The following is a 13,122-nucleotide window of genomic DNA, read 5'->3' on the forward strand; positions in this document are numbered from 1 at the left end:
TGCTATCCCTTGTAGTTGTTTTTGGACTACCTAATTCCCTCGGTTTTTTCTCGTATATATTTTGCTTATACGCTAATTAATTCTACGAACTAATTCCGATATCTTGGAACGCGCGCGGTCCAACAACTAGTTCAAGTAAAATCACACAGTATCGCCTACGGGAAAGAGAAGAACAATCCTTGTAGGGAAACCGATGAAGGATCGAATACATGCAATTTATATTATCAAACCATATTATTATTAATCAGGACAGACACCAAAAAACGAAAACCATATAATTATTAATCAGGACAGACATCAAAAAGCGCTATGGAAATGGAATTACAAAGATGCACATAAATGAGAAAACAGACTTATATATCACAGATGAACATAGGAAATACAAGCTCATCTTACACGAAAAAAGCTAGTACTATAACAGTAATAAAAACCTCTGCCCCATGCACAACTCTTGCACCTTTGCACCTTTGCACCTTTGCACCTACTTTCCATAACATTATGTTGTATAAACATTGTCCTCTGTACAACTCCTATTGTGTTTGACGTGTTTTTCATTTACCTCCTGCTCGGCTGCACCAGGAGTGCAGCATTCAAGTCTTCCAAACCAAAACAAAAAAAAAAACTACCCTTCATTGATCATCTTCAATATTGTCAATCACTGAAGAAACAGTTGAGTCGGATTCTGCGTCATCGATGTTAAATGATGAGATTTCTCCACAAATGGAACTCTCATCCTCGCTTTGAACTGAGGGAGCAGCAGAGGATATATCTGTGACGGTAGCAGATTCTGAGAGGGATGGGGAAGATTCTAGATCCTCCTGCTGTAAGCACCAGTACATGATGCTGGCCAACAGAGTCAGGATCATCTTCTGATTTACCTGTTGTATGAACCAAAGAGAAGAAACATTAACTTTTGACAAGCAGCAGCATCAAATGATTGCTTAACTAGAGAAGAAATTTGACAAGATTATTTTATGTTTGTCTATCTTCATCTTATTCTTCACCCTAAAAATCTTATGTTACTCGGACCTGGAAACCAATGTTGTGTACTCGTGTACATGCCCAAGTGTCGGGTTCACCTCTTTTATGATAAAGTTGCCATTTATATGGTCCATAATGACGAGTAAGTTTCCATATGCATGCCGGGTTATCGGGGACCCCACACATCTGATTGAGATGAAATAAGGGTCTTGTCTTGAGTACTACAACACTTTTCTTCTCATCAATGGCAAGTTTATAAATTGTCGATAATCCAATAGAAATTTAGAATATCCTTCCCTTCCCACATCCTGGAGATTTCACTACCCACCAAAATATCCCTAAATCCCAGTATTTCTAACAAAAGTGTTTCGACTATTCTGTTTCAAAAGGCCATAAGTTAGATTTCCAAAATTCATTACTCATGAAAAAAAATCTTTCTCCTGTTGGAAAACCAACACATGATTCCTCTTAAAATTTTACTGACCAATTGAAAATTGCTCACTCAATACGTGACTAGTTCCCAGGATACTAACACATCCTAAGAGATTGTCCCAAAGCCAAAGAAATTTTGGGGAATGTTTAATAATGCTGACACCTTCTTCCAAGTTCCCCGTGTGTAATGTCTTGTCTTGCCTTGCCTCTAGATGTACCTTAACCCCACTTCCCCCCATCAAACCAAGATAGCCATGATTGCTATGTTAAAGCACACTAATCTCCTTCATAGTCCGGTCTATTTGGATCAAACGGAACTAAGCCATATTTTCCCCAAACTGCAGTTACCTGAAGCCAACCTGCCTTCATTCTGCAAATTTCCTAGCCTGGGAGTTCTTTACCTCCATGAAGATGTGTTTTCCTAATAAATCTTATGCTACAGCATCATTACATGACGAAAACGCATGGGTCTTTGGCGACTCAAATGGCAGCGCTTATCGATCGCCATATCAGAGGGGCCAAATGTTGCAGTGACCAAAGGCTGGAGGAATCTCATTATTAGCAGCGATTCTAAAGAAGTGGTGAAATGTATAACTGACAAGTGACAACCAATTTATAATGTTTCTCATAATATTTATAATATGAACATACGATACAGGGAACTCTTATCGAGCAATACTGGCATGAAGATTAAACATTGCAATAGACGAGTCAACTAAGTTGCAGATGGACTAGCAAAAACTGTATGATGTCAAGAATCTTTCGACTTCAAACAAAACTCTTATTCAATCCTCCAGAGTTTGTAAGTTCTATAACCTCAGAAAGTAAAAACGGATTTCATTTCTAGCTCTAGCAATGTAATTTAAACTGCCCACTTTGCATCAAAAATATTTAGGAGGTCTTTTGTTTTTCATGCTTGGTAATAAGACAAATCTAATGTTATTGTGTATAGTAAGTTGAAAAAAAAATCACTGACTTCTCAAAAAATACCTCCATAATGTCCTCAGGCAGTAAAAAGACAGAACATCCAAGCTTTCTTGCAACACTGATTATGTATATAGCATTCAACCTTTTCTCGTCATCTACAGCACCAAAATAAAAAGGATTACAATGAGAATCGCTACATTTTTGTACATATAGAATTATGGATAATGAAGTCCTTGGTAAGTATATCATGGAAACAAAAGGTCCCTACCCTTTTCACCCTTGGTGACAAGGTTCCAGTTGACAACTCTAGGCTCCACCGCACTTAGAAGTTCAAGGAAGAATAGGCCATTAGAAAGACCTTTGTCCTGAGTATAACATCATATTCCAATCAAATCCAATTCTCTGGCAAAAAGAAAAGAAAATATAAGGGAGAAAAATGATAAATGTTTTGTAGACACTGACCTTGAAGCTCGAAATTCGAGACCTTCTCCCAGAGCATTTCACCTTATAATTAGCCCAATTAATAATGTCTGAATCAGAGATCTCCTTCCCGTGGGAGAAAGATCTTAGGTTCTTCAATAGTTGGAGCATGTTATACCTCATTAACTGCCACAGTAACGCTGGATGAAAATAAAAATGTGTGTTATATGATCAATCTTACATGAAAAATTAATGTGTCGATTTGTGCATACAAACAAACTTCAAAGAATCTCAACCTCAGAACAAAGTTTGCAGTGTTTATACCGAGTATTAGCTTCTTGTTTCCTTGAACAATATCATTTCCAGCCACATTCACAAGGGAAAACTTCAATTGCTTCCCAATTTTTATCACTTGATTGCAATTTTCCACTTTTCTGAAAGGCATTTTGATCGGAGGCTTTGTTGCGTGCTTCCAGTTGACTGATCCTGGAGATACCTTTTCCAAAGCTTCCAACAGTACCCACCTGCAGGCCACAAATTAGATTGTAAAACCCACACAAGTAACAATTTTCTTTAAACACAATCGACAATTAAGCCCACAGAACCAGAAATTCACTGGTTATCCAAGTTCTAATTAACAAAATAATAGACCCAAAGTATTATTTACAAAAATCAACAAGATCCTAGTCCAAAACACAATCTCTTAGGTATGCCCTCCCTAAAAAAAATGGGTAAAGAACAGTGGTCTTTGTAGGTCTCATTATGAAGTGACATATTTATAAATTTACATGGTCTAACACCCCCATATTCTAACCCTTTTAAGGAGAAAGAAAAATATAAGGGCACAACATACTAACCCATTTCTAACATCCTCGAATACATTGTTGACGTAGGTGGCAATACCAAGGCTATTCATCCAAAATCTGAAGCACCTTCCTTCCCTAGATGTCTGTACATCATCTGTCATCATCTCTGCAAAAGAAACCTTTTTGCCATCTAGTGACAACCCATTCCTGCAAAGAAGATTCAAATCTTTAATGCATTTAACTTCAGCATAAAAGAGGAGAAATTTGAGCCATAATCAACATAATTTAAATGTAGGAGAAAAGCAAGAAAATTAATTTGTTTAGTCCTCCACAAATAGAACAGTGAGAACACAATTAGAGATATAAGTTGCCTCTTAATCGGTATCAAGATGAGTAAATCTTCTAAATACTTATTTCTCACCTCATCTTAAATATCTGAGCAACAAAAGCGAGATTTAGATTTGATGAGCCTTCAATAATGTCATTACAATTCAAGTATCTCTTGCAGCCCATTCTCTCTGCATGGTCAAGTACCAAATTTGCCCTTTCAATAGGGTCCTTTGCATCTAATGTGGCTGGATCACAATGTTCTGGTGCAAGAACGTTGAGCAGGAAAGTGTATGCCTTGGCATCCTATAAAACAACAGACAATAATCGAGTCACTGAAAATATAGTACTACAAACATAAATCGTATAACTAAGTTTAATGTGGTAGGAAGGATTAAATGAGTGAAGTATAAGGATTATAAGCAGAAATTTGATTGGATTAATTTGAACTCTTAGCATAAGACTGAAATACAATGAGAACCTCTTTGATTGCTAACATCATCACCGGACATGATGAGTAGATTCGCCTACTTAACTTTAAATTAAATTAAAATAAGGTGCAAAAGTAACGCTTAAGGCAGTTCCAACTTTTGGCGACAGTGCATCTGCCATTGAATAGCAAACAATCAAGGATAAGATCTATCCTGCTATTTTGGAAATGATATGCTTTTAAGCCCAATAACTTCCCACCAATCGGCATTTACAGTTGCAACAATAAAGATAGTGGCCATAACAAGTAGTAGATGTTCAACGTGAATAGATGGCCAACATTGCAACCAACTGTCCTATTACAAAATACCTTTCAAGAAAGAGTTTCCTCAAAAAAACTGATTAATCAATTACACACATACCCTTATATCAGATGAAAAGTTTGCGACAATTTTCTCATAACCGGCTCTCTGGAGATGGAAATTCATCCATTTCAACAAGACTTTCTCCGGGGATAAACCCATGAGCTCCTCAATGTCCTGCCAACATTAATCAAATGTCATCAGACACTTCCTCTCCTAAGCTCAAACAGTATTATTGGGCAGGAAAAATGGATAAGTGATAACATTACATCAGCATCATCGGCCAACTCCACTAGCTGTGGTGTCTTCCTAAGATTGAGATCTGCAAGGAGTTGAATCTGAACAAACATGGATGTTAACTTTATTAGTGCCACATCTAACATTTACCTTGATATCTAAGTTCGACAAAATGCACTGAAAGACCAGGAAAAAGGAAAATCGAAGGTATCGACTATGAAATATACAACTTCCAATACCTTTATAATTTGAGAAATTAATCCAAGCACCAAATGTGGCTGCAAAAAGAAAGGAGAACTTCATTTATAAAATGACTGCTTTTTGGTAGTTTCAAACAAGTTCCTAGTTAGTTTAATTCTACTTACCCTGCCTTCAACCAAGTCATGGGGTCCAATGTTAACAACAGTGCATCCAATGGCTTTGGCGGAGTTAAGGCACAAAGTATGATTCTCATTTCTCTCCCAAGGATTCAGTACCCTTTTAGTGTTTATTGCTCTTTCGTCTATTGTGCCAGGAACGGCAACATTTATAAGCTTACTGCATTAACCACATCAAATATGTCGGCATCTGATACAAAAAATAGAAAGTTGCTACAAGGAGAAAATAATCTTCTGAATCACCTAGTTGGATGAATTACCAGAGAAGAACTCCATCTTTCGCAATATTGAAAAGATCGTCACTATTGGGATCTAAAGGAAGAAATTGCATCAAGAAAGGGTCATCACCAAGATAACTGTTGATATGATGAACATAGCATCCCTTCTCGGATTGACTAACTGTATGAAGAAGGGTAGTTGTTGATGCCTTGAGAAAGGCAGAGGAGTCCTTTGAGCCACCAAGCTGAGCTGATGCTCGAACTTGGAAGCTCAGATGAACCTGCCAATAAATTGACCTCCTGTTACTCATACACACTACATTTTAACATTTAACCTCTAATATCATAAATCAAAATGTAACTTCTCCATACCTAAAAAGCAGATTTCCAACAATAAATTCTTCTTCTTAGTTCTTAATGCATTAATACAATCATACAATGCGGATAAACGAAGAAATAGAGATTCACAAACTAAGTCCTTACCTTCAAGAAATCCTCGAACTCAATCTCTTGATTCATATCCGAGGCCGACTCACTCAAAATCTCCTTAATATCTTCCTCTTTAAACGACTGATTAAAAGCTTTTAACTTTGCCAAAATCGGTGGCAAGTCCTCAATAGTGACCTTAGCATTATGATTCTTCACCGAAGTATACTGAACCACAAAGTAAAACAACACAAACAACATCCATTACCTACATTATTTTGTGTAAGAACTACTCCCTCCATCCGGTAATTCATAATCAGCTATATAATTTGAATACAACAAAACCCGGATGGGGGTAATAGTTAAAGAAAGAACCCAAATCGGAATTATGATTGAAAATTAACAAAACCCAAAATTCGCAACAAAGAGGGTTTAAAGGTAGTTTACTTTTGATTTGAGGCTGCGAAGTTCAACCTGAGTAAACTGGCTATGAAGCAAAGGGTCAGAAACAACAACACCCGCATAGCCAGACATCTTGTTAATCCTTTCTCTCTCTTCCCCAATCAGTCAATCTGATGGAGAAACCGATTGAAATCTCCCAAAATAGCAATTTATTTCCAACTAAATCGATCCAAAAAAAATGACAATACATTAATTATTGGAATAAATTGAGAAACTAATCATATAGTACATTTATTCAAGAAAATTGCACTGTTCCATTGATTCAATACATAAATACAAATATTGAAATGAAGATGAAAACCAACAAAAAAGAACTGATTTTGACTAAAATAATTACAAATGAATATGAAAAAGAAAACCCAGAAAAAAAGGAACTGAGTTTTTTTTACTAAAATGAAATTTGAAATGAACATACCAATAAACACAATCAGTGTTCTTGCAGATTCGATTCCCAGCAAAAATCTTGTTTTGGGTCTCAAAATTTGACTCTTTTCTCCAAATAATTGCAGAGAGAAAACCCACAAAATCCAATTAAAAACAAAATTGCAAGATTGAGAAGAAAAAAATACTCCACAAGATTGCGTATGCAAAGAGTAAAGGTAACCCAAAAATTATAAAGATAAAAAAGGGTTTGTGGTTTTAGTTTAATTGCCGGCTGAAAATGAGAATTATTTGGGTTTTTTGAGGTATTTTTTCTGGTAATAAAACTTGGGGATAAAAATGCTGGATTTTGTTCTGCAAAATTACAAAGGTTGATGACGGTGGCCACCGATCCAAGTCACAGAAAATGATTTGTCTTTATTTACCCTTTCTTAGTCCATCTGGATTCTGGTGATGCCAGGATTTGTGACACTATTCTTGATTGATTTACCTTTTTCTTTTTTCCTTGTAGTCGTCGCCTTTCTTGGTTTTTTCTTGCCACTTTGGCATTTTTTCGAAACGTTTTGTTAATTTTGGTAAGTTTTCTTCTTTTCAAAAAAATTATCTTGGTAAGTTTTTGGTCGTTGATTGAGAATATCTTTGAGATTTTTCTAATATTTCATATCTTATTGATGACATATTTCATGAAATTTGTGAGTTTAGAGGTAGGTTTAATCTTGCCACATGGTATTTCCTCTATTTTTGATACATTTAGGGCTTGGTTGAAACTCGTTTACATCATTATTTTAGAGAAAATGAATGGAAGTTGTTGGTTTCATCAACTAGTAGGCAAAATAGAAATGTTAATCATGTAAAGGTTATACGTTAATGATATTTTTGCCTATTGGTTAAGTATGAGGATCGCCAACAACTTAACAAGTTTGAATCCTCCTCCCCCGTTAATAGTATTTCTCTTTTCCTCATCTATACTAATATATTAAAAGACGTTTATAAAAATGAGTATGTGTCACGTATACTCCTCCTTATTACGCCACGTCACCACTAATGAGAATCATGGTATGTTATTGACAACCAAAAAAACATGTAGCAAGGATCAAACACTAGACTACATGGATTAAAGTTTCACTTCCTACCATCTTAGCTAGCTATGACACATGTTATCTTTTACAATTAAAATGTAAAATACAATCTTTTAAAAATGGGCACATTATTATAAAAGTAAACTCCGGCCCGTTAAAACCAAAACCCAAAGCAACACTCGGGCCACTCACTAGTTCACACATAAAAAATCATGTAGAGATTTTATTAAATGGTGTTACTTTTTTGTCTTACTTATTTTCCTTAAAAAAGCATTATGTATTTATGCGTTAACCTAATATACTTTAAGACAAAAACAAGTAAAAAAAGTGTTATAACCAAACACGTGTAACGAATGATAGGGAACAAACTCTGCCAATTAATACAACGTAGAACAAATAGCAAAAACAATAATAAAAGGACACAAGTGTTTATGAAAAATTTTATTTTCTCCCCTCATATACTATCGTATTATTAAGTTCCTGCAAAATAATACAATAACCATTCACTTGATGATCCCTCTTAAGTCTTAACAATGTATTTTCCCTGTTACTTTCTAGCTATGCATAAACCCTGTTTTTATAGGCTAACCTACAAACCCTCATCTAATAGAATTAGATTTATTTCTCAATACTAAATAATTCTAGAGACACATACTAAAATATACTCTGTATCTATTTCCAAACAAAAGATATTGCACACACAAGGTATACAATAAATTTATTGTACATTGGGATAATTTTTAGCCAATTTTTTTTGTAACTTTTCCCCAATTTTTATAACTTTTACCCTATATTTTTGTAACTTTTACCAATATTATTTTCTTCAAATTAATTTATTTATGTATTTCGATATTCAAAAAGATATATTCCCATGAGAGTGGTTGATGGTCGAGGAGTTAGATTGATAAAGACTTTGACCTTCGACCCAATTCGAATCCTCATAGCCCCGTCCTTCTTGAACAACACTCCTAACAAGTAACAACCACAAAATACAATATCTACCTAATTTAGGGGTCGGGGTGTTTGGTTAGGAGAAGTTTGAGAGAAAAATATCTTTTGGGGTGAATTGAGGTTTGACCTTTAGAAAAAGCTAATTGGAAGTGTTTGGTTATGAGAGGTTTGGAAGAGAGTTTGGGGGTGAAAAAGCTAATTTTGTAAAAGCTCAATATAGGAGCCTTTTGCAATTAGAGGTTTGAGAAAGTGTATGAAAATGACTATTTTGTCCTACTATTGCCTATAATTACAACCACTGTCAACCTTGGTACCCTACATTATTTTTCTCCTAAAAACATTACTCACACTTCCCTTTTCATTTCACCCTATTTACTAGATTCGTTTTTTGTTGTAATAAATTTTATATTAGTACTTTAAAGCAGTTGGAATATAGTGCAATCATGCTTGAAATATCATTAGTAATATTTCTCTATTTGAAAATATATATTATTAAAAAAAAAAATTATTTAGTCAATGTTTATTAAAATAAAGAGAAAAAAATTAACACAATAAACTATTTGTCTAATATTAATAAGAAACAAAATATGTCAGTGTCCTTAATGGTCATTTTACATATTAAGGTTGCGTTCTATTCACCTGATTTCCACTTATTTTTCCTGGACTTATCTTATCTGAACTTATTTGAACTTAACTGAACTTATCTGAACTTATTAGAACTTATCAAAACTTATTTTAGTTATAAATTGTACTTGCCAACCCTTATTTTTCCTAAACTTATCTTATCTGAACTTATCCGAACTTAACTGAACTTACCTGAACTTATTTTCCTGAAATAAGTGGAAATAAGGTGAACATAACAGGGCCTAAATAGTTATCAGCTATCATCTATCAGCTAATTTACCAAACACTTTTACACAAACATCTAATATAATGCAACCAGCTAGTCAAATTAGCTAATGCAAACAGCTAGTCAAATCAGCTATCAGCTAGCAGCTCCTTAATCCTTATCATATCCTTGCATAATCATTCTCATCGTAAAAGTTGCTTATCGAATACACCATAGCATTTGAGAGTAAGCTAATAGATGGGGTTGAACCTTTTGGAATTTAGGACATATGTTTTTTTTCCGTTTGGGACCTCATCCCCCTTTCCGGTTAAATTTAACTAGAGAACATTAAAATGTTAGGCCGGTCCTTGGGTTAAAAGATTAAAGTAAATCTAAAGTTTTGACTAACCGTTTTGTTTATTAACCTTTTTGGACCTAAACTTTCTTTTTTCACCAATGAGACATCATTCATATTTTTTACTTCAATTATTAAACTTTCTAATCATTAACATATAATAATAACCTCAAATTGAAATAATATGTAACTTGATTCACAAACTTAACCCATGTATAAATTGATTTGGGAATCAAATAATCTAAAGGGTAAAGAAGTAAATAATTATTTACAATTTAATCGCATTTTATATATTTAGTTATGGTGTTCAATGGCAGATCTTGAACAGTTTTACAAGGGGCAGTAAAAGAATTAAGCAATATAGTGAAGTACAATATTTATACAATTATACTATTAAAGATATAAATGAGAAAATATTAGCTATAAGTTTGGAGAAAAGTACTATGTAGTTTCAATTGTAGGAAGGGGTTTGAGAAAGATGAATTATTATTATTATTATTATTATTAAAATAATTATTATTATTATTATTAAGTGGAGTGCTAAATTATTGTTTTTTTTCAAGTAAAAATGAGAATGAGATTCCAAAAGGTGAAACAAAAATGTTCTGAAAGATAAAAAAAAAAATCAAAAAAATGAATCATAACCTTTGGCTTAACTTAATATTTGAGTGATAGTATGATTACTAGATGGTTAAACTATAATTAATTAACCGAAAAATGAAAATAAAGTTCCAACAAGTAAAAGAAAAACAATTAGAGTCCTAAAAAGTGAAAAAAACAAAAGATTGGACTCCATCCTTTAGTTTAACTCCGATATTTGATATCCACCATTTTCTTACCCTTTCTCCTTTGCAAATGTTTGCACTTCTTTTGCAGACAAACTTTTTCTCATTCCAAGTTTCACGTAACTAGAAAAGGGAAGAGTACATTCATTAGTAAATGATTCTTAGGCCCCCACACATATTATTATTCGAGTTGTGGGACTAATTAACTTGATGATAGTGACCAAAACGTAAGTTGTTGACCAATTTTATAATAATTTAATAAAATTATTACGGAATAAATAATTATTTAGGCCCATCACAATTCCCATGTAATGGCAAGCAACCACCCAAAATTGATCTTATTACATTACGTAACCTTTTTATTTTTACTTTTTAGGGGAGATCTAAATTTTTGTCGAAATCCTTTTTTTTTTAAGGAAATATTTGTTGATTTTGACTCCAAAGCGATGTTCACCGACCTCAAACCGAGTAACCGACCAAAACATCCCCTACTTTTCCATTGACATCCTCGGATCCTCTCTCACCAACTAAACAATTAAACAAAGCACGATTTTAAACTAACTAGCTTTTGAGCCCGTTCATAGAACGGGCGGTTGTATATCGGTTGTTCAAATGTCTTTTGAAGTTTTAATTAGTGAGTATTTGTGATTTGGTAATATATGAATTAAATAGAGGTGTAATTTGAAGGTTGAAAAAATATAAAAAATATATGTTGAATAAATATTGGATGTTAAAGGGGTGGAGTGGAAGAGACTAATGAGTATATTAGACTATTGATAACTTGATGTTGAATAAGGAAAATGGAGTAGAAGAGATATTAGAAGTTTGTAATTCATAGAAACAATAAAGAAACATTGAAAAAAAAGCAAAACAAAATGATGGATGAAAGGAGAGATGCCACATGGCTTCTCGTAATGAGATGACACATGGCTTCTAATAATCTATGGTGTTCCTTTTTAAATTAATGTACAATTTAGTTATCATTTATTAATTTACCTAAGGATTAGGTTACAGAAACAAATACTCCCTCCGTTCATAAATATTAGTCTTGTTTTAACTTTTCCATTCATTTCAACTCAATGTTTAAACGTAAATATCTCCAAATATGCATGTTAAAAAAATTAAAAATTTGATATTGTTAAACTACACATTAAGACGAACAAAATAAGATCTCACATAAATATGTTTTGAAGTACGTATTGGAAAGAAATTAGAAAATTCTTTTCAATTGTGAATAGTGTCAAGATTCCAAAATGGACTAATATTCGAGAACGGAGGAACTAGGTGAAAGGTGGTTAAATTAAAATTGAAATAAATAGGTTTTGGAAGATTAGAACTTGGGGATTGAATGTACAAATTTTATGGGTTAAACAAGAAAGTCGAGGGGAGAAGGTGGGAAACAAAGTAGAAAGGTTTTCACTTTTGGAAAAAATAGAGGGGAATTAAATTGCAGATACGTTGTTCAAAATCATTATTTTTATATCATACCAGATTATGTTTCGTGCACACACAGTATTTGAAATTATTCAATTTTTTTATAAAACATTTAATTGGAATATTTATTCCTTAAAACTAATGTGTAACTAATAAATCTTGAGCGTACTCATTTAAATATCTACTACGTGCTACGTAATAAGTAATTTTAGTCCTACTACGTATTATATATTTTGTATGTTTAATATGATATTTAGACGAAAATATTCAATATGCTTAATATATTAATTTAACCTAATATTGAGTTAATATAATTTCTAAAATTGATATGACGATTTGTCGATTTGACTAAAATATTACCAAAATCGTATAATATTTTCATATTATATATCATATTTTTTCTTTCCATACATAAACCGTTTATACAAAAGAGATAAAATAAAGAATAAAATAAAATAGGAAAGGAAAGGATTTTCGGCGGAAAAATTTTGCACCAGGAAATGACATGTGTCATTCATGGTGTCTGTTTTAGTATAATGTACGTAGTAATAGATTAAATAATGTTTGTACCGACCATACATGATCTTGGTAATGTCCATATCATCGTTGAAACTAAAAATTCATAATTCTCTATTTTTTTTCCGGGTAAATTATTTCAAATTCAACAACTAATCAACCTACCGTGAAAATAAAAGTAGTTTATCCAAAAAATTGGAAAAAGTAGAAAACAAGAAATCGATGTGCATGCAACTAAGACGTGGTCCTCTCTACTCTAAAAATCTCCTATAAATATTATAGGCTAAATAATTGAATTAACGGAGTACTATACTAAAAGGGAGACAAATCGATGTAGAGCTGACAAATGTCGCTCTCTTAATTTCCTTTGTTATAATAACTAACTTAG

At 33.1% G+C, this 13,122-nt stretch overlaps 1 protein-coding gene across 1 annotated transcript; it reads right to left on the reverse strand.

The window, feature by feature from the left end:
- Positions 1-194: 194 nt before the first annotated feature.
- Positions 195-7,334, reverse strand: LOC110789299 (fimbrin-1). Its single transcript, XM_021993944.2, has 15 exons — positions 6,820-7,334; positions 6,390-6,563; positions 6,000-6,170; positions 5,559-5,797; positions 5,287-5,458; positions 5,161-5,199; positions 4,954-5,022; positions 4,745-4,861; positions 3,988-4,199; positions 3,618-3,773; positions 3,085-3,284; positions 2,803-2,960; positions 2,609-2,705; positions 2,404-2,495; positions 195-878 (listed from the first exon to the last, which is right to left on the reverse strand). Exons 2-15 carry the CDS (start codon positions 6,474-6,476, stop codon positions 630-632), a joined length of 2,058 nt encoding a protein of 685 aa, XP_021849636.1. The 5' UTR covers positions 6,477-6,563; positions 6,820-7,334; the 3' UTR covers positions 195-629.
- Between the last annotated feature and the right edge of the window lie 5,788 nt (positions 7,335-13,122).

The sequence above is a fragment of the Spinacia oleracea genome, chromosome 4 (genome assembly GCF_020520425.1).
Source record: "Spinacia oleracea cultivar Varoflay chromosome 4, BTI_SOV_V1, whole genome shotgun sequence".
NCBI classification, from domain to species: Eukaryota; Viridiplantae; Streptophyta; class Magnoliopsida; order Caryophyllales; family Amaranthaceae; genus Spinacia; species Spinacia oleracea.